Source organism: Marmota marmota, unplaced genomic scaffold (genome assembly GCF_001458135.2).
Source record: "Marmota marmota marmota unplaced genomic scaffold, marMar, whole genome shotgun sequence".
NCBI lineage: Eukaryota > Metazoa > Chordata > Mammalia > Rodentia > Sciuridae > Marmota > Marmota marmota.
Window position 1 is genome coordinate 28,973,000 of NW_026000240.1, and position 18,421 is coordinate 28,991,420.

At 52.2% G+C, this 18,421-nt stretch overlaps 1 protein-coding gene across 3 annotated transcripts; it reads left to right on the forward strand.

The window, feature by feature from the left end:
- Positions 1–371: 371 nt before the first annotated feature.
- On the forward strand, positions 372–16,915 carry Amotl2 (angiomotin like 2). 3 transcript variants are annotated; one of them, XM_015487033.2, is made up of 11 exons: positions 372–472; positions 3,164–3,938; positions 6,571–6,886; positions 7,806–7,950; positions 8,325–8,417; positions 11,551–11,846; positions 12,578–12,885; positions 13,366–13,583; positions 13,993–14,169; positions 15,058–15,258; positions 15,299–16,915. In XM_015487033.2, exons 2-10 carry the CDS (start codon positions 3,226–3,228, stop codon positions 15,114–15,116), a joined length of 2,325 nt encoding a protein of 774 aa, XP_015342519.1. In that variant the 5' UTR covers positions 372–472; positions 3,164–3,225; the 3' UTR covers positions 15,117–15,258; positions 15,299–16,915. The 3 variants fall into 3 exon arrangements, with proteins under 3 accessions (XP_015342519.1, XP_015342520.1, XP_048650511.1); XM_015487034.2 differs by lacking the exon at positions 372–472 and adding an exon at positions 991–1,123; XM_048794554.1 differs by lacking the exon at positions 372–472 and adding an exon at positions 1,247–1,265.
- Positions 16,916–18,421: the final 1,506 nt, after the last annotated feature.

Genomic DNA, 18,421 nt, shown 5'->3' on the forward strand with positions numbered 1-18,421 from the left:
GAATCATCTCTTTGCCCCGGTACGGTCCAAATGGACTGGATGTGGACGTCTTTGTAGCCTAACCCAAAAAAAACAACGCTCGGAGCACCCCTCCCTCAGCATCCCCGAGATTCGGGGTGCACATCCTAGCGTGGCTTCCAGTCGAAGGCTTTAGGGATGACGGCTAAGCAGGGCGGGGAAGAAGTGGGGGCGTGATGGGCCGAGTTGGATTAAATCGACCCCAGCAGCTCAGACTGCGGAGCAGGGGGAGAGGACCGAGCGCGGCGGCGGGGGCCCGGGGNGAGCTGCTGATAAAATTAATCTTGGACTCTTTGTCACAGAAGACCTTGGCAGTCTGTTGGTAGTTCTACAAGAGGGAGAACCTGTATCTAGGCCAGAGAAGAAGCCGAGCCCCAGGGCTCCGCTGTGCAGCTGAGCGGAGTCGGGCTGGGACGTCTGTTCTGACCGCGGCGGGCACCAGCGGGTCTCAGCGGTAAGGAAGGCCGCTGGGTGCTTCCAGGGACTGCGTGGGGCCGGCCGATCGAGCCTGAGTCCGGGTGCAGCCCGGCCTTTTCCGGGACCCGGCGTCCTCAGGGCGCTCTTTTGAGGCAGCCGCAAAGCCCAAGTACACCTGGAGAGCGCTGCGCCGTGCGCTTTCGGCGGATGGGAGGTCTCTTGAAGATGCGTGGATCCCTGGAGGCTGGAAAAAGGGGGCAGACTCTGGGGAGCCGCGGGGTCGGTATTTTGGTTGGGGGTCCAGTGAGGGGGGGGCGCAGAAGGGGTTGCAAGGTCCTCTTGCAAATCAAGGTCCTTGGAAATCAAGGTTGCAGGGCCTTGGCAGCCGATTTGGTTAGGTGAGGGGGTACAGGTGTCTGCCCCCAACTAGCCCAAGAATTCCTCTTTGTCTTCCTTGGAAAATCCTCTTTGGAGCCACGAACTGGCTCTCACTTAGAAAGAATGCAGTCTGCTGTCCAGCCCGGTGACGTCAGCGCTGGAGTATTTGGAAAACAAAGAGGGCTGGGGAGGGAGGAAGGGAGGCGGACCCGCGACGCTTAAAGACCTCTCCTGGCTGCGGACTGCCCTCGCCCGCTCGCCCTAGGCTCTCGGGGCGGCTACCGGTGCTTGTGGTCCGCCTAGGGTCGGGGTAGGTTGGGAGCCCTGGTCGGGTGCGATCTGATTTAGAGACTGGCTTTGGTTCCTTTGGCGAGAGTGAAGCCGCGTGCTTGCTTTCAAAGGAGGCTTGCCGAGAGCACAGCGCTCTAGCACCTCAGGGGTGCAGGGTTCGGGTAAGGGAAGCAGGTTTTAATAACGGTTGAGCTTTTAGGTATCTGAAAGGTTGTGCATCTCCGAGACAAATTGGCGATAAGAGGCCTCGGAGATTTTCCTTGCGTCCAGTTCAGGCACATTGTTGGCGCGTCTGGAATCTGTGGGGAAGGTTCTGCATTCCTTCTAGCCGCTCCCCGATCCTTCTCAGCAGGAGTCAGCTCAGATAGTGATTAACTTAGGAAATGCCTCACAGGCGAAACTCCATGTGAACTGACTCCTGTTGGCTTGTTTTTCCTCTGGTAACTCTCTGTAGTCTTAAACATCCGGGGAGGAGGGTTGGGTGCCAGGAAGCATGGGTACCTAGGTGTCCTACAGACTGGTCTCCCACTGCCAGCTCTGGGCAGCTGGAATCCTGGGAGTTGGGGAGTGAATTGGGAATGGCTGTTCTGCCAAGCCCAGACAAGGCACTGGAGCTAGTTTTGTGCGGGAGGAGAGGCTACATTCCCTGGTTGCCCTTCCACAGTACCTGTGGCAGTGCAGTTTGTTTGGTTTTCTCTGAATCCCAGTTTAGAGGTTTGTGTTGGAGGAGTCTGTGGAAAGGAAGCTGGGTGAGGGAGGCAGGCAGCCTTCCAGGCTATGAGCCACTAGGAAGGAGCCCAGGCTTAGAAGGGAACACTTTCCTTGGATATGATCTCCCTAGATTTTGGGCTCAGTCTCCAGCCCCAGGTCTCTGTAACAAAGACCTTCCCCTCTCCCTCTCCAATTGGCTCAAGTAATTGTTACTGATGTCAACAAAGATATTGAGTGATCATCCCCTATGTCCCTAGAGGACCAATGGGGGCTTTTCCAAGGAGCAAATTGGGAAAAAAATCAAAGACACCATACCATTCTTTCTTAACACTGACTCCCTTGCAGTAACTGTGAGCAGGTGACCAACCTGCTGGGTAGCACCTTTTGGCTTTATCTCACCAAACCATTGTCCTATTGTTCTGTAGCCTCCCCCACCCCCATCCCTTATTCTCTGGCCTAGATACAGGTTCTCCCTCTTGTAGAACTACCAACAGACTGCCAAGGTCTTCTGTGACAAAGAGTCCAAGATTAATTTTATCAGCAGCTCTTGATGAAGTAGAGCCTAGAGTCTATCCTAAGAGCTCTCTGATTCAGGAACAATGAGGGCAGAGGGAAGATGGCTGGGGGGAGGATAGAGTGTAGTAGATTGTGACAAAGCTGGACTTAGAGGGTCCTGGCGGCTGTTTGCCTAAGGCTTCTACTGAGCTATGTGGATTTTTTTTTTTTAAATCATGTGTCAAAAACTAGGGCCCCTGTTTACTCCTAGTAACAGCTCAGTGGTTGGATCCGTCTGTAGTTGTCCTTCAGACTATTTGACGGGACCCTGACTGCAGGAGCTGAGGTTCCTGCTAGATTACCCTGTGGGTTTCTGTTGTATTCTCTAGGCTTAGTAGGTCTTCATGAATATCATTACAATGATGACCTTGCCAAGGATTTACAGTGTTCTGGAAACTCAGTAGTCAGTGCCTCTATTCATTCTCAACTCCTTGAGCAAGCAGTATTTGCTTTTTCAAATAATTTTTAGTTGTTGTTGGACCCAATACCTTTATTTTATTTATTTAAATGTGATGCTGAGGATCGAACCTTGCACATGCTGCTGGGGAGCACTTTACCGCTGAGCCACATCCCCAGCCCCTCCCCCCCCCTTTTAAAGGAAGAAACTGAGGCTCAGGGGTTAAGTGACTTGCTTTAATCCATAGGTGGCAGCGTTAGCACTTGGACCCAGGCTTGCATGCAACCTTCCCATCCCAGCCTTATTCTTTACCATTGTGCTTTCAACCTGCTATAATGAAAAGCCCTCCCCTTTCTCACATGCTCCCACTGAATGCTCTTCTGTCTCTCTTGCCAGGTGCTCTGGGGCCAGGTGCCTGCTGGCCATTGTCTAGGCAGGTGTGTGCAAGCCAAAGAAACATGAGGACGCTGGAAGATTCCTCAGGGACAGTCCTGCACCGCCTCATCCAGGAGCAGCTGCGCTACGGCAACCTGGCGGAGACACGCACACTGCTGGCCATCCAACAGCAGGCCCTGCGGGGTGGGGCTGCAGCTGGGGGCTCCCTGGAGATCTTGGCACCTGAGGACAATCAGGGGCTCCAACAGGCCACTAGGCAAGAGCCCCAGGGCCAGGAGCACCAGGGTGGTGAAACCCACCTGGCAGAGAACACCTTCTACCGGCTGTGCTCACAGCCCAGCAAGGGCGAAGAGCTGCCCACCTATGAGGAGGCCAAAGCCCACTCTCAGTACTATGCCGCCCAGCAGGCGGGGTCTCGCCCGCAGGTCGGGGACCGGGATCCTCGCGGGGCCCCAGGAGGCACCCGGCGGCAGGATGAAGCTCTGCGGGAGCTGCGGCATGGGCACGTGCGCTCCCTGAGTGAAAGGCTCCTGCAGCTGTCCCTGGAGAGAAACGGAGCCCGGGCCCCCAGCCACATGAGCTCCTCCCACAGCTTCCCACAGCTGGCGCGCAGCCAACAGGGTCCCCCACCCAGGGGCTCCCCTGCTGAGGGCCCAGAGCCCCGTGGGCCCCCACCTCAGTACCCGCATGTTGTGCTGGCCCACGAGACCACTGCTGTCACTGACCCGAGGTATCGCGCCCGCAACAGCCCACACTTTCAGCATGCGGAAGTCAGGTAACAACCCCCATCATGCTCTTTCAAATCTTGGCATTCTTCCAGGGTACTCTCCAAGGCTGGAGAGTCTCAAGATCACACCTTGGGTCTGAGCTTCCCCCCCACCCCAGCTCCTGATCTAATCCCTCCTTCTTGAGAAGGGAGAGCCAGTGGCTGAAGGAAAAGGGAACTTAGCCAAGGTCACATAAGAAGTTCAGAGGAGCATTGCCTAGACTCAGACACCTGCTTAGCTGTAATCTTCAAGTAAGTAGGGTTCCCAGAGGATTTGAATTGTAGCAGAAGTTAAAGGTGAGATTTCAGAATTTCCCAGAGACAGAGAATGGCAATCATCGCTGAACTCTCCCCAAGTTAAACAGAAAGGTGAGACCTCCCCTGAAGTTGTTTTATATACATATTTTTGGTAGTGCTGGGGAATAGAACCTAGGGCCTTGTGCATGCAAGGCAAGCGCTGTTACCAACTGAACTATATCCCCAGCCCCTAGAAGGTGTTTTAAAAACATGCTTGCTGTGATTATTGGGAGGGGCTCCTAATGAGATTGTAAGAACCAGGTGGCCACCTTGACAGCTGTCTTGTCTCTGCTTTTTCATTTCTTTTTTTTTTTTTTTTTGTTCCCTGTGCAAGCAGCCCCCAATGGGAGAGGATGCTGGGTCCAGGCGAGCTCCTTTGTGTGGTGATGGCTCAGGAGAGGAGCCAGGTCAGGGTAGCAACTTAAGAGTTTGATTTTGAGAAACCATTAGAGGATGTGATTTATCTTAAAAAGGCACATACATGGGTAATAAATGGCTGTGCGGAGAGTGGAGGCAGGAAGCCAGATGATTGCAGAAATACAGGTTTTAGATAGAAGGCTCTGCCTTGGTCATCTCACCTGGTCCTGAGAAGCCAGCCCTCACTCCTGCATCTCTACCCAGGAGGGTCCAGGAACCCCCACCAGAGATGCCCCATGGATTAGTAACTTTCTTCCTCCCGGTGGCTGAAGGTCAAAGTCTGGTTCTCTTCATTCTTGCTGAGTCTTCATTTAGTCACCCCCTTTCCCACCATTTGGCCTTTCCTTGCTCTCGAGAAATGAGTGACGTGATGTTGCTGGTATGGAGGAACCAGAGGATGGAGTCTCTTGGTTTCTCTCCAGCCTCCACCCCATCCAGACTCCCACCTTATCTCCCTTCTCAGGACCGATCAGGAAGAGTATCGGAAGCTGAGTCCTGTGGTTTCTTCTTTTGGACCAGCCCTATTGAACCCCTGTCAGGAAAAGATAATATCTCGGGCAAGGAAATTGACTATTTTCAGGAGAACAAAAAGACATGGGGTGGGGAGGTGGGACAAGGGGCAGGGAATGCAAGTGTGAAGGCTATTCTTTCTTGGAGCTAAGTCATCTCCAAAGAATGTGTCTACCCTGCCTGGTGCGGAGGGCAGCAAGCTCTGAAGCCACCTTGAGAACTAGCCACATGTAGCAGAGAGAGTTTGGACTTCACAGTGGAGACCTTCTGGCCAGTTCTCACTGGAAGCCCCACTTTAAGTAGTAAGAGAAACATGCCCACTGCCCTCTCTTTTGTAGCTGATCAGATGAAGACTATTTGTTGGGAGCTGGGTCAGGAATTTTAGCCGCGGGAGGAGTCACAGGCTGGAGGGCTGGGCATGAGGGCTGAGGAGATGGACCTGGAGTAGATTTCAGGGCTTCTGGAATTTGGAAAAGTCTTTGTGAAACTGAAGTAGTTGTGACAGTGGGAACCCTAAAGCTCTAGAAAGACCCTCTGGCTTTTTGTTCCTCCCCTCAACATGCAGCCCTGAGGTTGATGTTATACCAGTGCCAGAGGCCAGTAGAGCATTGTCCCTGAACTCACCCACCATACTAGTCCAGAGATGGCCCCTCATTCTTTAAATTGAGTGAGCTGAGTCCCCATTAGGAGAGGTGGGAATGAACTTCCATTATGGGAGTACCAGCACCCTGCTAGGCCTTACCTGTGGGTCTGGAGACCTTGGTGATTAGCAGAGGAATGGCAATGCCATGGGGTAGAGGCACTTGCCAAGGGTCAAATGGCAGGAGCTGTGATTTGAACATCTATTCATCAGACTCTTATCCTGCAATCTGTCTTGTCTAACCATTAACTGGAGTCTTCTAAAAATGTTTTCAGTGTTTGCGGGGGTGGTATTACAGGCCCTGAAATAGAAAACTTGAATGTGCTGCTTTGGCAGTCCTGAAAGGGGCAGCTTATAACAAACACAGAGTAGCTGCTAGGACCCACCACCAAGTGGCCCCAGGATCTGAAAGGCTACGTACTCAGTCATGATCACGGTGGCCTCCAGACCTCAAAAGAACCTTGTATAGATTAGGAGGATCTAGGCTGCATTTTTTAATGGTGCCTCACTTAAGCACTGGTTGCTTAGGAGGCCCGGGATTGCTTAGGCTGATTCCCAAAGCCCTGACCTCAGTGAGGAAAGACACAAAGCACCATCCTGCATTAATCCCTCCAGCCCTCTTCTTTGGCTCTTGAGAGTTCAGGCAGACATCATTTGGAAAAAGCCTTCCCCACTGGTTTCTGCTAACACTGAGAGGCTGTGTAACAATCAGCAGTCGTATTGGTCACTTATTAATATAGGTATAGTCTCTGAGCATCGTCTCTTCTGTTTCTCCAGGATCCTGCAGGCCCAGGTACCTCCCGTGTTCCTCCAGCAGCAGCAACAGCAGTACCAGTACCTGCAGCAGCCCCAGGAGCACTCCCCGCCCCCACCCCCTCATCCAGCCGCCCTTGGTCATGGACCCTTGGGCTCTGCCAATCCACCTGGGGTGGGAGGACCAGCGAGTGCCCAAGCCTCGTCAGCCACCTCGGGCAGTGCCCACCTTGCCCAGATGGAGGCCGTGCTGAGGGAGAATGCCAGGTTACAGAGGGATAACGAGAGGCTGCAGAGGGAGCTGGAGAGCTCAGCAGAGAAGGCAGGCCGCATTGAGAAGGTAGGCCCTGCCAGGGACCCTGGGGGTCTGGCTGGGGAGTGGGCAGTGCAAAGGGAGATGGGATCCTGAAAGCCTGGGTCTGGTTGGATTTCTCTACATCCTTCCATTCCCCCACCCCCTTTCACTCCTCATGCACCCTCCCAAGCTGACTCCAGACAGCTGGGCAACAGCCGAGAGGCCTACAGGCCTGGAGCATGAGCAGTTGCTGGCCAGTGGCAGTTAGAAAGAGCTCATTCACCAGCCCCCTGCACCCTTGCCCTGCACACACCCCTCCCGCAGACACCTCCCACAGAGAGCCCTTTGTGTCCCCCACACAACAGCCAGTCTGTTCTAGGCCAAAGAGAAAACCCCTCCTCTTGGGAAAAAAAAGCCACTTGTTGGCATGGCAAGCCAGCTAGGAACACGTGCGGGACCTGTGGCAGCCAAGTGGGAGGGGCAGCCGGGCCCAGGCTAGCCCTTGGCTTGGATGGGGCCACTTCAGGGGCAGATATTCCAGACAGAGGCAGCTCAGGCTCTGGTCTTTAGTGGAAGTTTACCACTGTGCACCAAAGTTCAGTTTTAACAGATAGCCTCAGGCTCCCATGACTGCCCTTTGGTGTCCTGTTGATCCACCCAGAACATGCCCACTCCTGAGCCTTTGCTCAGAAAAATGCTTCTTACTGAATGATGGGCACAGAAAAGTTGGGTTCATTCAGCCTCTGGTCCTTGGGGCAGCAGATGGGAACCTACTGCGGTCCCAGTAGTCTGGTCCACCTCGGGAGGCTGCAGGCTTCTGACCATCCCACCGGAGCCATCTGGAGCTCCTGTTCTTTGCCCTCTCATCTCTCCCCTTTTCTAATGGAAAGTGCTGCCAATCTCCAGCCTGGGATGGCTCCTGGGATCCCTCCCCTTCCTTCAGCTTGCTGTCTGTCCCTTGCAGCTGGAGAGTGAGATCCAGCAGCTCTCAGAAGCTCATGAGAGTCTGACAAGGGCCTCTTCCAAGCGTGAGGCCCTGGAGAAGACCATGAGGAACAAGATGGATAGTGAAATGAGGCGGCTACAGGATTTCAACCGCGATCTTAGAGGTGAGGGCTGGGGAGAGTCTTTGGGCCCTCTGCGCCAGGGGAGTCTTCATAATCTGTATTCTCTGCAAACATAAGTGTCAGGGTGAGACTCTTGGGGGGCCACCCTTATGGAGAGATTCTTGTCTCTGTGTTCTGGGTTTTGGAATTCCTTATGGAGTTCTCACCATATGGCCCAGATCATGACCTCTGAGAGGGTGCTCCCTTCTTATTGGGACCTGAGCTGAGCTGGAACTGTGAACAGTGAGCCACAGCAGGTCCTTATGAGCCCATTCCCAGCCCAGAGGATGCAGCCTCACAGAGAAAAGAACCCCAGGGAAAACCCAAAGCAAGCAGCATCACCTAATACCGAAACATCTTTCCTTCGCTTAAAACAGAGAGATTGGAGTCTGCAAACCGCCGCCTGGCGAGCAAGACACAGGAGGCCCAAGCCGGCAGTCAGGACATGGTGGCCAAGCTGCTTGCTCAGAGTAAGTAGTGGTCTCCCTAAGAAGCCTAACCAATATGCAGGCAATAGCACCATTGATCTCTTGGATGGAGAGAGAGGGTTGGTCCTTTCCCTTGCAAAGCAGTACTTTGGGCACAAGTTTATTAAATGGCTACTTTTTGCCCAACGCTAAACGAATGGGAGAGAGGGTGGCTTCCATAGAAGAATAAGATCTGGATCTCTGTTTATTGGGAAGGACAAGAGGGAAGTTGCGGTTTGCTGAGCTATGGTACTGACCATCATTGCAGTGTTGGTCAGCATTTGCGGGTGCATTGGGCAGTAGGGGATACAGGATTGCTCTGGTCACAGTAGGATGAAGGAAAATGAACAGTCTGAGGTTTTCAGGGAGTGCCAGGCAGCAGAAAGTTTGGGAGTGCTTGATGGGAATGAGAAGCTGGGGAGGATGGTGGAGAGCATCCATAGCAAGGGAGCCAACAGTCTAAAGGGGTTCTGGAGGCTTCTCTGTAAAGGAGGAAGGCCGTGCATCCTTGAATGATGAGTTCATTGACTACCCCATCCATCCCTTCATTCATTCATTTGTTCATTAGCAGAAGTGGGCTAAGCACCTGACAGGTGTTTAGCAGAGGGTGTGAGCAGGCCCAGGAATTGGCATGGGAGGTCCGGAGAGAAGCCATGAGCTTAACAGAGGAACAGATTCCCATACATTCAGAAGTGTTTATGATTCAGGAGACTGATCAGGAGATCCCTGGATCAGGAGGCCTAACTGGGGGGGCTTCTGGGGATCTCAGGGGTGGAATAGAGAGCCAGAGGTGAAGAAGCCATTAGATGGCTCCCCTGGAGGTGCATGGAGAAGCCACTGAAGGCATCAAGGGTTTGGGGAGCTTGAGGCAGGCCAGGCTACACCTGCCCTTATAGGCAGGCAAAGTGAGGTGGCGGTGGCTACCTCTCTCTAGAGAGGAGTGGAGGGAGAAAAGGAAGGGGGGGGGGGTTGCCCTTGGGAGAGTGTCCGTGACAGGGCCAGGCAGATGAGGAGTGCCCTGTAGGGAAGGGAGGGCTGACTTTTGGGGCCTGGCTCAGCCAAAGAAAGGCCAGTTTCTGGAAGCCTGTAAAGGAGGAGGGTGGGGGGAGGCAGGCAGGAGGCGTTTCCGCTCCCCGGGGAGCTAGGGAGCCAGGCTGTTCTTGGCTTCTCACTGGAGCCATTAATCTCACAGCAGCGGGTGACCTGGATGCCTGGCATTCCAGAGCCACTGGGCTGTTCCGCTCCTGGCTGCCCCCACCCCCTGCATGGCCCTTGGAGGCAGGGCCGATCACAAAGGGAGAAAAAGGAGACTGGAAAGTGGGGGTGGGGGTACCGAGCAGGCACTTCTACATCTCCTGGCCTCCAAGGTCCAGCCTTCCACCTCCATCAGGAACCTTAAAGATTGTGATGGGCTGAAGGACACAGGCAGCTTTTCTTGGCCCACAATAGGCATTTCCTAGGGCCGCAGGGCCAGCGGAGTTCTCAGGGAAGATGGCTCTGGTTGACCTTTTTGGCAGTCAGACAGCACTAGTACAAAAAATGTGGCCATTGCCATTTCCAATGGCTTTTACCCACAAGCAAGCCATAGAACTGGCAGCTCTGTCCCTCTGACCCCTCTGATCAGGCCCTGCCCTCCTGCCAGCTCTGCCTCTTGGGCATCTGCCTCTCACTCTTACAGGTTTTCAGACTGTAAGGTGGGATGGACTTCTACCTCCTAGTCAAACTAAGGCAGGTCTTGTGTGAACCCTAAGTAACAGGGCTCTGTGGACCCAAACAGAAAGAGGTACTGTCCCAGTCTGCCGTGCCTGACCCCACTCACCCCACTCAGTGGGTGTTAAGAGTATGGATAGTTCAATTTCAGTTTTTTTCTTTCTAAGCCAAAGAATGAGACCAGTCAGCCTGGGCCCAGTCTTCAAAATTCTATAGTGAACCAGGAGCTGACCTGGGTTGACTCTGTCACCTTCCTGTCCTCCTACAGGCCCTGAGTCAATGGATCTTCCCTTCTGCTTGACAGGGGTAGTGAGGATCTGATATGACAAGTCCTTAGTCACACAGGTCTAAAATTTAAAATGGGTTAAAATCAAACCTTCAGTTCTTCCATCTTACTAGCTCCATTTCAAGTGCTCGATAGCCACATGTGGCCTAGTGGTCATTGCTTTGGACAGCACAATATAGAATAATTCCATGATAGCAGAAAATTTCATTATTCCAGAGATAGTAGTGCCTTTGGGTTCATTAGGCAGGCCCCATCCACCTCCTGCTCTTCAGTAAAGTAAGAAGAGCCCATTTCTTGGGGACCAGCCTGAGACTCCCAAGCAGCAGGTGCACAGAAGTGGATTTAAGCCCAGAACAATGGCTAGAGGACTCTGATCTGGCCCAGGCTTCAGTCAGCATTAAAAGTCAGGATAGCTGGAACCACAGACACCAATCTTTCAACCAGAGACATTTGCAGTGTGCTGCAAGAGTTTGTGTTCCTTGGCCAAAATCTAGGTCCCCAAAACATGGAAGGAAATGTGGTACTAAACAGGAGAGACCTGGATCTGCAGAAGGACATGTAGGGGCCCATTGTAGGGGCAAATGCCTCACATCACAGCCTGGGCTTTTGGAGTCAGACCAGCCTGGATTCCCATCTGGCAGCCCCAGTCCCCCTCCTCTGTTTCTCCCCCTCTAGGTTGGGGGACAAAACGTGTCCTGCTCAGAGAATTTAGTGAAATGAGATGCCTGTGTGCTGGCTCATGGGGTGGCAGATAGTGGTTTTCTTGTCTTTTTTTTCATTCTCCTTCTTGAACGATGACGATGTCACCGTCCCCCAGAGCCTTCATTTTCTCACCTATAAAAGGACATCATAGGCATCCCAGTTCCTACCACCAGTCCGCAAGTTATCGTGAGGCTCAAGGGAAATTGTGAATTATGGCACCTGGCACAGGTGCAGTGTTTAGGGCTGTCCCAGTAGAAAGGTGACTCCTGCAGGGGTCCCGGAGCCAGACTCTGTCATTTACTCCTGACTTCATCTGAGCCTCAGTTTCCTCCTGTGAAATGGGTTCATCACAGGACCTACCTCCTTGGGACTGTCAAGAGAGTGGGGCCTGCCAGGGTGGTTGCCATCACTGACCAAGCCCCCTCTTTCTCCCCGCAGGCTACGAGCAGCAACAGGAGCAAGAGAAGCTGGAGAGGGAGATGGCGCTGCTGCGCGGTGCCATCGAGGACCAGCGGCGGCGTGCGGAGCTGCTGGAACAGGCTCTGGGCAATGCTCAGGGTCGTGCAGCGCGTGCTGAGGAGGAGCTGCGCAAGAAGCAGGCCTATGTGGAGAAGGTGGAGCGGCTGCAGCAGGCGCTTGGGCAGCTGCAAGCGGCCTGCGAGAAGCGGGAGCAACTGGAACTACGTCTACGGACGCGCCTAGAGCAGGAACTCAAGGCCCTGCGCGCACAGCAGGTGAGCGGCGAAGCCATGCAGGGGGCAGAGTTAAGGCAGCATCTGAGGAAGCCTCAGCCTCCTGGGAATGCACCTGTGTCTGATCCTTGTACCCTCTTTACCCAGTGGCCACTCACTCAAGTAGCAGAGGCTCTGCTACGTGGCCTGAGTCCAAGCATGGGCGACTCTTCTTTTTTTAGTACTGGGGATTGAACTTGGGTAGTTCACCTTTGAGCCCCATCCCCAGCCCTTTTTTGTATTTTATTTAGAGACAGGGTCTCACTGAGTTGCTTAGGACCTTGCTAAGAGTTTGGCTTGGAAATCCTGATCCTCCTGCCTCAGCCTCCCAACCTGTTGGGATTACTGTCCTGTGCCACCATGCCTGGCTAGGGGGAATTTTTTATGTTTTATTTTGAGACAGGGTCTAAGCTGCTTAGGGTCTCACTAAGTGGCCAAGGTTGGTTTTGAATTATAACCCTCCTGCCTCAGCCTCCCTAGCCGATGGGATTACACCCATGGGCCACCACATCTGGCCAGTATGATTATTGATAGCCGTCCTGTTCCTACTAGTTTAGAGAATCATTTATATGGTCCTTGGCCACAGGATTCAGGGGTAGGATTTGGGGATCTGTGCTGCCTCTCTCTGGGCACAGCAGCATGGAGAGTCTGTGTTGCACGTGGCATCTGTGTGAGGATGAGGAGCTACTGTACCACAACTCCCATCCTTGACCGCAGTGCATCTTTCTCTGCAGAGACAGACGGGCACCCACAGTAGTGGTGGCAGCCGTGGTGGTTCCCCAGAGCTCAGTGCCCTGCGACTCTCAGAACAGCTGCGAGAGAAGGAGGAACAGATCCTGGCGCTGGAGGCCGACATGACCAAGTGGGAGCAGAAGTATTTGGAGGAACGTGCCATGAGGCAGTTTGCCATGGATGCTGCCGCCACCGCAGCTGCCCAGCGGGACACTACTCTCATCCGACACTCCCCCCAGCCCTCGCCCAGCAGTAGCTTCAATGAGGGCCTGCTTGCAGGTGGCCACAGACATCAGGAGATGGAAAGCAGGTTCGGCAATGGCAGGCCAGGCTCGGGCCCTGTGGTGTGGGTGGGGTGGCTGAATCTGCCCTGTCCTTGATCCCTGGTAAATAAGCCTCTGTCCCCACTCAGCTCAGTGGGCCCTCCTGTTTCTAAGCTGACTCCATATTAGACCAAGTTCTTGGCCTTGGAGATGGTAGCTACCATCCAGGCTCTAAGCTTCTCCACCTTCTCTGGGGCTTTGCCCTTCAGGACAAGAGAGGGTCATATCATTGCTGCCTTCAGTGAGTCCAGACCCACCCACCCCCACCCCCATGACATGCTTTTTCCATGTGAAAAGCACTCAGAGCCTCACAAGCCTGGGCTTAGAGCGTCAAAATGCAGAGCTGTGCTGGCATCTGCAGCCTCACACCAGGTCCCTGATGCAAATGAGAGGGTCCCCCGTGGCTGTAGGGAGGGAGGCGCTGGGGCTGTGGATCTGATGAGGGTGCTTGGCCTTTCCCCGCTCAGGTTAAAGGTGCTCCATGCCCAGATCCTGGAGAAAGATGCAGTGATAAAGGTCCTTCAGCAGCGGTCCAGGAAAGACCCTGGCAAGGCCCCCCAGGGCTCCCTGCGGCCCGCCAAGTCAGTGCCATCTATCTTTGTGGCTGCAGCAGCAGGGACCCAGGGCTGGCAAGGACTTTCATCAAGTGAGCGGCAAGCAGATGCCCCCACCCAGCTGACTATAGGTAAGAGGAGGCTCTTGGGGGTGGGGGGTAGATGAAGGTTTCTCAGGTCCCAACACAAATTACCAGACCTTTCCTCCCTGCACCAAGGATGAAAGGAGTCAGGATAATAGAGTTTTCTGTGCAGATATATCTTCTATACAAACCCTTTCCACTCTTCCTAATCAGATACCACAGAAATTCTAGATTTATTCTACAAAGGAAGGTTCTACCCTTCAAAACCATCTGTAGCCAACTCAGCCTGATGGTTACTCCCATTCACATTTATTTAGTCTTATCAGAGTTATTGCAAATCATGAGCAATCCGTACAGCCTCCAGTGTGTCGTAGGTCCTGTTCACTTGGGGTGTTTTTCATAGAGGCTACCTCTTATAAGCCAGGTAGTAACCATCCATCTCCTTCCTTTCCCCTAGACAGGGCACCGTCGGAGGAGACAGCAGCTGCAGCTCCTCTCCCTGCCCATACCAAACATGGGAGCAGAGATGGGAGCACCCAGACGGATGGCCTGCCAGACAGCACCTCTACCTGCCTGGCACCAGAGCCCGATGGCCTGCTAGGGTTCAGCAGTGGCCAAAAGGCAACCTCTCTGGGTGAGCTGCGCATTTCTCCTTGGCTTTTGTGCTGGGTGGGGCTGAGGGTGCACTGGGTGTGAAGTAGAACACCAAGGCCGTCTCTCCAGACCCTTCCTGGTCATTACCTGTCCTCCATGGGGAGCCCTTCATAGTGAGAGGTGAGGAGGCATCTGGCCCACCTCAGTGTGAACACCAGGACTGTTGGCTATGTGAGTAGAGGGATCGGAAGCCCTGATTCGAGACAGATCCAAAATCAGAAAGAAAGCTGAAGAACAGAAAGCACTTTATCTCCTCCTTCATGGTTTTCCTGACATATCTCATTGCCAGTCTAAATAGCTAAGATAATGAAGCCTGGCAAGTTATCCTGAGGGCACTCTCAAGTTAGGAGACTGTTTAAAAAGAGTCCAGGAAGGAGAAACTTGAGAACATGCCTTTTTTTTTTTTTTTTTGGCTCCCCTTCTACATTAGCCTTTGCATATTTGCCTGTGCCTCATGATCTCAAAAAAACCACAGGCATGGAAAGAATGCAGCAGCCTCCCTCCCGCAGGGCCCTCCATGACTCCCTCCAAGCCCTTCAACCAGTTCAAAGTTAGAAACAAAGGCAACTTCCCCATTGGAGGCTGGGGGTCTGGGCCAAGAGCTGAGAAACAGCAGAGTGTTGTTCTAGGTTGGCCTGGTTATGGGCTGAAGGGCTGGAGGATCACAAGTTCAAAGCCAGCCTCAGCAACTTTGCAAGACCCTGACTCAAAAATTAAAAATAGAAAAGGGCTGGAGATGTGGTATTTGCCTAGCATACATATGGCTCTGGTTAGATCCCCAGTGTTGCAAAAGGAGAAAAAAAAAAAAGTACCAGGAATTTAAAAGAGCAATCTGGTAACATGTGCCTATGTTCTTGTCTCTCCCCAGACTCCATAGCAACATCCCGAGTCCAGGATTTGTCGGACATGGTGGAGATACTGATCTGAAGGAGGTGGGGCCTTGAGGACCCTCATCGCCCTCTCCTCCCCCTGCCCTTGGCCATTCCAGCAGCTCCTTCTTCAACTGCTGCTTCCCCGCTTTCCCCATCCAATGACCATCTGGTCCTGAGAGCTCAGGAAGGAGTGCTGTAGGGGAGAAGGGAGCTGAGAGAGACCAGCTCCCTAGAAGACTGCTTCTTCGTCCATACTCCTTCCCTGCCCATGAAGAATAAGGATTCACCCTCTGCCTGCTGCCCAGGGCTAGCAGTTGGGGTAGCAACTAAGAGCCCAGAAAGGAACTGAGCCCACTCTGACCTGCCACCTGCCACTTGGCACTCAGGCAGGGAAGGAGAGGGGATGTGTTGGTTTTGGGGGCTGATTGCCCAGGGTAGCTGCCCATGGGCATCAGTGGGGCTGGTTCATGAATCCAGCCAGCCATGTTCTTTGGCTAAGTGTGGTCCCAGCCAACCTCGTCTGCTCTCCAGTTCTTCACTGTCATCTTGGGATCGCTGCACCTTGAGTCTTTGGGGGACTGTTGAGGATGTGAGTCCTGTGGAAGCCACAGTCTCATCCCTCCTCAGTTAAGAGTGGGTTGGGGCCATTTGAGTGGCCTGGGAGACAGTTTCCAGTTTGTAAATAATTCCCTTTCTTGTGGAACAGAAAATCGAGGCATGCTGGTTCTGATTTGTCTTCAGGGGTGGTGTTTCCCTGTCCCTGCTGCCACAGTTCCTGAAAACTTCTGACTGGCTTCCCAATTGTTATTCCTTCTCAAGTTCTTGGTCCATGGATTTTGATGCTGGTTGTTTCATGGGACATTGGCTGCCTGTCCTTCCATCTGGAGCCCTGTATCAAATGCCCATGGGATCCCCACCATCAACCTGTTGAAATGGCTCCACAACTCCCGTCCCTGGGACATCCTGTCAGTTTGATTATAAATTGAGCCAGAGGAAATGAGCCACCACACATAGACAACTGCCATGCCACTTGTAGATGAAGGTGGCCCCACCCAGCACCAGTTCTCTGAGGAAGCTGGAGTTATCTTGTTCTCATACTGTTGTCTGTTCTCACCTGGAGGGATTGGGAGAGGATGCTGTGCTGTTGAAGACTAGTCAGTGAGCTACAAGATGTGACTTGACATGGAGCCTCCATCACAAAATGGCGCCCACGAGGCTGGCTCCTCACGTGACCCATGCACAGCCCCCAGGCAGGGCCAGATACTTTGAAACTAGAGTGAAACGTCCCGCATGGCAGCCTGCAGCAGCAGAGATTTTTGACTTTGGTCTTAAAAGTCCTCCAATTCAGTTCAGTAGTGATTGGTGGGTTTTAGCAGTTGTCTTTACTGTTTTCAGTTCTTGAATATTTGTCTTTTTTTTTTTCCTTTCTTGTTTTTTAGTTCTGTATGTGTTTGTTTCATTTCCATGTTCCCCAAGTTATCTTTTTAAACATTTGCATTTGCTGGACAATTGCATATTTTTTTAATTTCCTAACCCCTGAAAAATACATTTGGTTCATGTGCATTGTTTACAAAGCAAAAAAAGAAAAAGAGGAAAAAAAAAACAACAACAAAAATATCATGAAAGGAAAAAAAAAACAACTTAATATATTTTGGATTAATATTTGGTATTTCTTTTAAAGTATTTTTTGTGCTGTGAACATTTTCTGCCAAAGACCGTGATGTGTGTCTGTATGTTTAAGTTATCATAAATATTTAAATGTAAACATGGCTGTTTTGTTATGCCACCCTGTACCAGGATTGCTGCTGCATTCCACTGGGTGTAACAGTATTTTAATAAAAAAATTTATGAAGAGTGATGTGTTTGAACTGAGGGAAGGAAATGGGGTAAGGATTTTATAGGGCCACCCATGTCAGGGTCCTATCTCTTCAAGAACCCAAGAGAAATCCTAGGAATTCTGTGAAGTTGCTTTAAGAAGAGTTGGAATGAGGATGTGGTTGACTTTTCCAGAGGAAGTTCTTAGAGTGTTGGGAGGGGCTGAGCACAATGGCTCAGGCCTGTAATCCCAGCAGCTCTGGAGGCTGAGGCTAGAGAATCAAAGTCGATCAAAGCCATCCTCAGCAATTTACCGAGGCCTTAAGCAACTCACTGAGACCCTGTATTTAAATAAAATTTTAAAAAGGACTGAGGATGGGGTTCAGTGATCGTGTTCACGAGTCGAGTCCTCCATACAAAAAGAAAAAATATGTTGGAAGGGAAAGGAGACTGTGTCAGATAGTAGCTTCCCTGGGTAGCTTTGACCATACTATATAGTAGGAGTAGTACTCCACTGTGTCCAAAATTACCATTCTTAACCCCACTCCTACCTTCCTTCCCATCCAAGTAACCAGGCACCATGCCTATTGTCTGCCTGGACACGTGCAGAGGATGTTCATGTGTGTGGCATGTTCTTGGGCACCTCTTTCTTACGTTATATCATCACTCACTTCCAATGCCCGGGAAAGTGTATTGCTTTGATTCAAAAAAAGAAAACCATTCTCAATCTTTGGATTTCTTCCCAATGGTAGCAGACAGAAAGCTGACCATCAGGCAGCCAGACAGGCTCTGGGGCATGTATCAGCACCAGTTACCCCATGGCCATGGGTGAGGTATCCTCAGACAGGTATGAAGACTTTGTAGCCATGTTGATGAGTAACCAAACTGCGATCCTAGAGAAGGTGTCCCTATGCCAACCTTCCTGCCCACGGGAATGGAGTTAAGCAGGTGGAAGAATTCAGAACCTCCCAAATTTTTCTAGGAACTTTGCAAATGACAATGGACCCTACCAAATGAGGTGATCACCCAGCCCTCCAGCCTGCTTCCTGCCATCAACATGGGCAACATGGAGGGCTGCATTGCTCTCTTCAAGCCCTGGACTGGGGTTTTGGCTGTGCAAATAGGTTTCTCACCTTAAAGGCAGGCTGTCCCTGAAGGCAGCCTGAATGATTGGCTCCTGCACTGGTCCTCTGCTAACATTCTGTGTTCAAAACAAAATGGCAGGTCCTATGGCAGGGAGTTCCCACTCAACTCTACCTGCCACATGCACCCCCCAAAAGCTCTGGACGGTGGGGGTTGCAGCTCAGACCCAGAGCAGTAAGCCCAGAGCACCGCCCCAACCCAGTACCTTTAGCCAGTGGCTTTTGAAGAGTTTGTGCCTTTTGTAGAATCTAGTCTGCTAGGAGCCACCTTCCTAGTTCCTTGGGTTATGATGAAATCCATTCCAAGGTACCCATACATGTGTAGGCATGTATGCTATGTGTGCATACATTTGTCTGGCCACGTATCCCAGAAGAAGATGCAAGGAGCACCATTCTTTTTGGC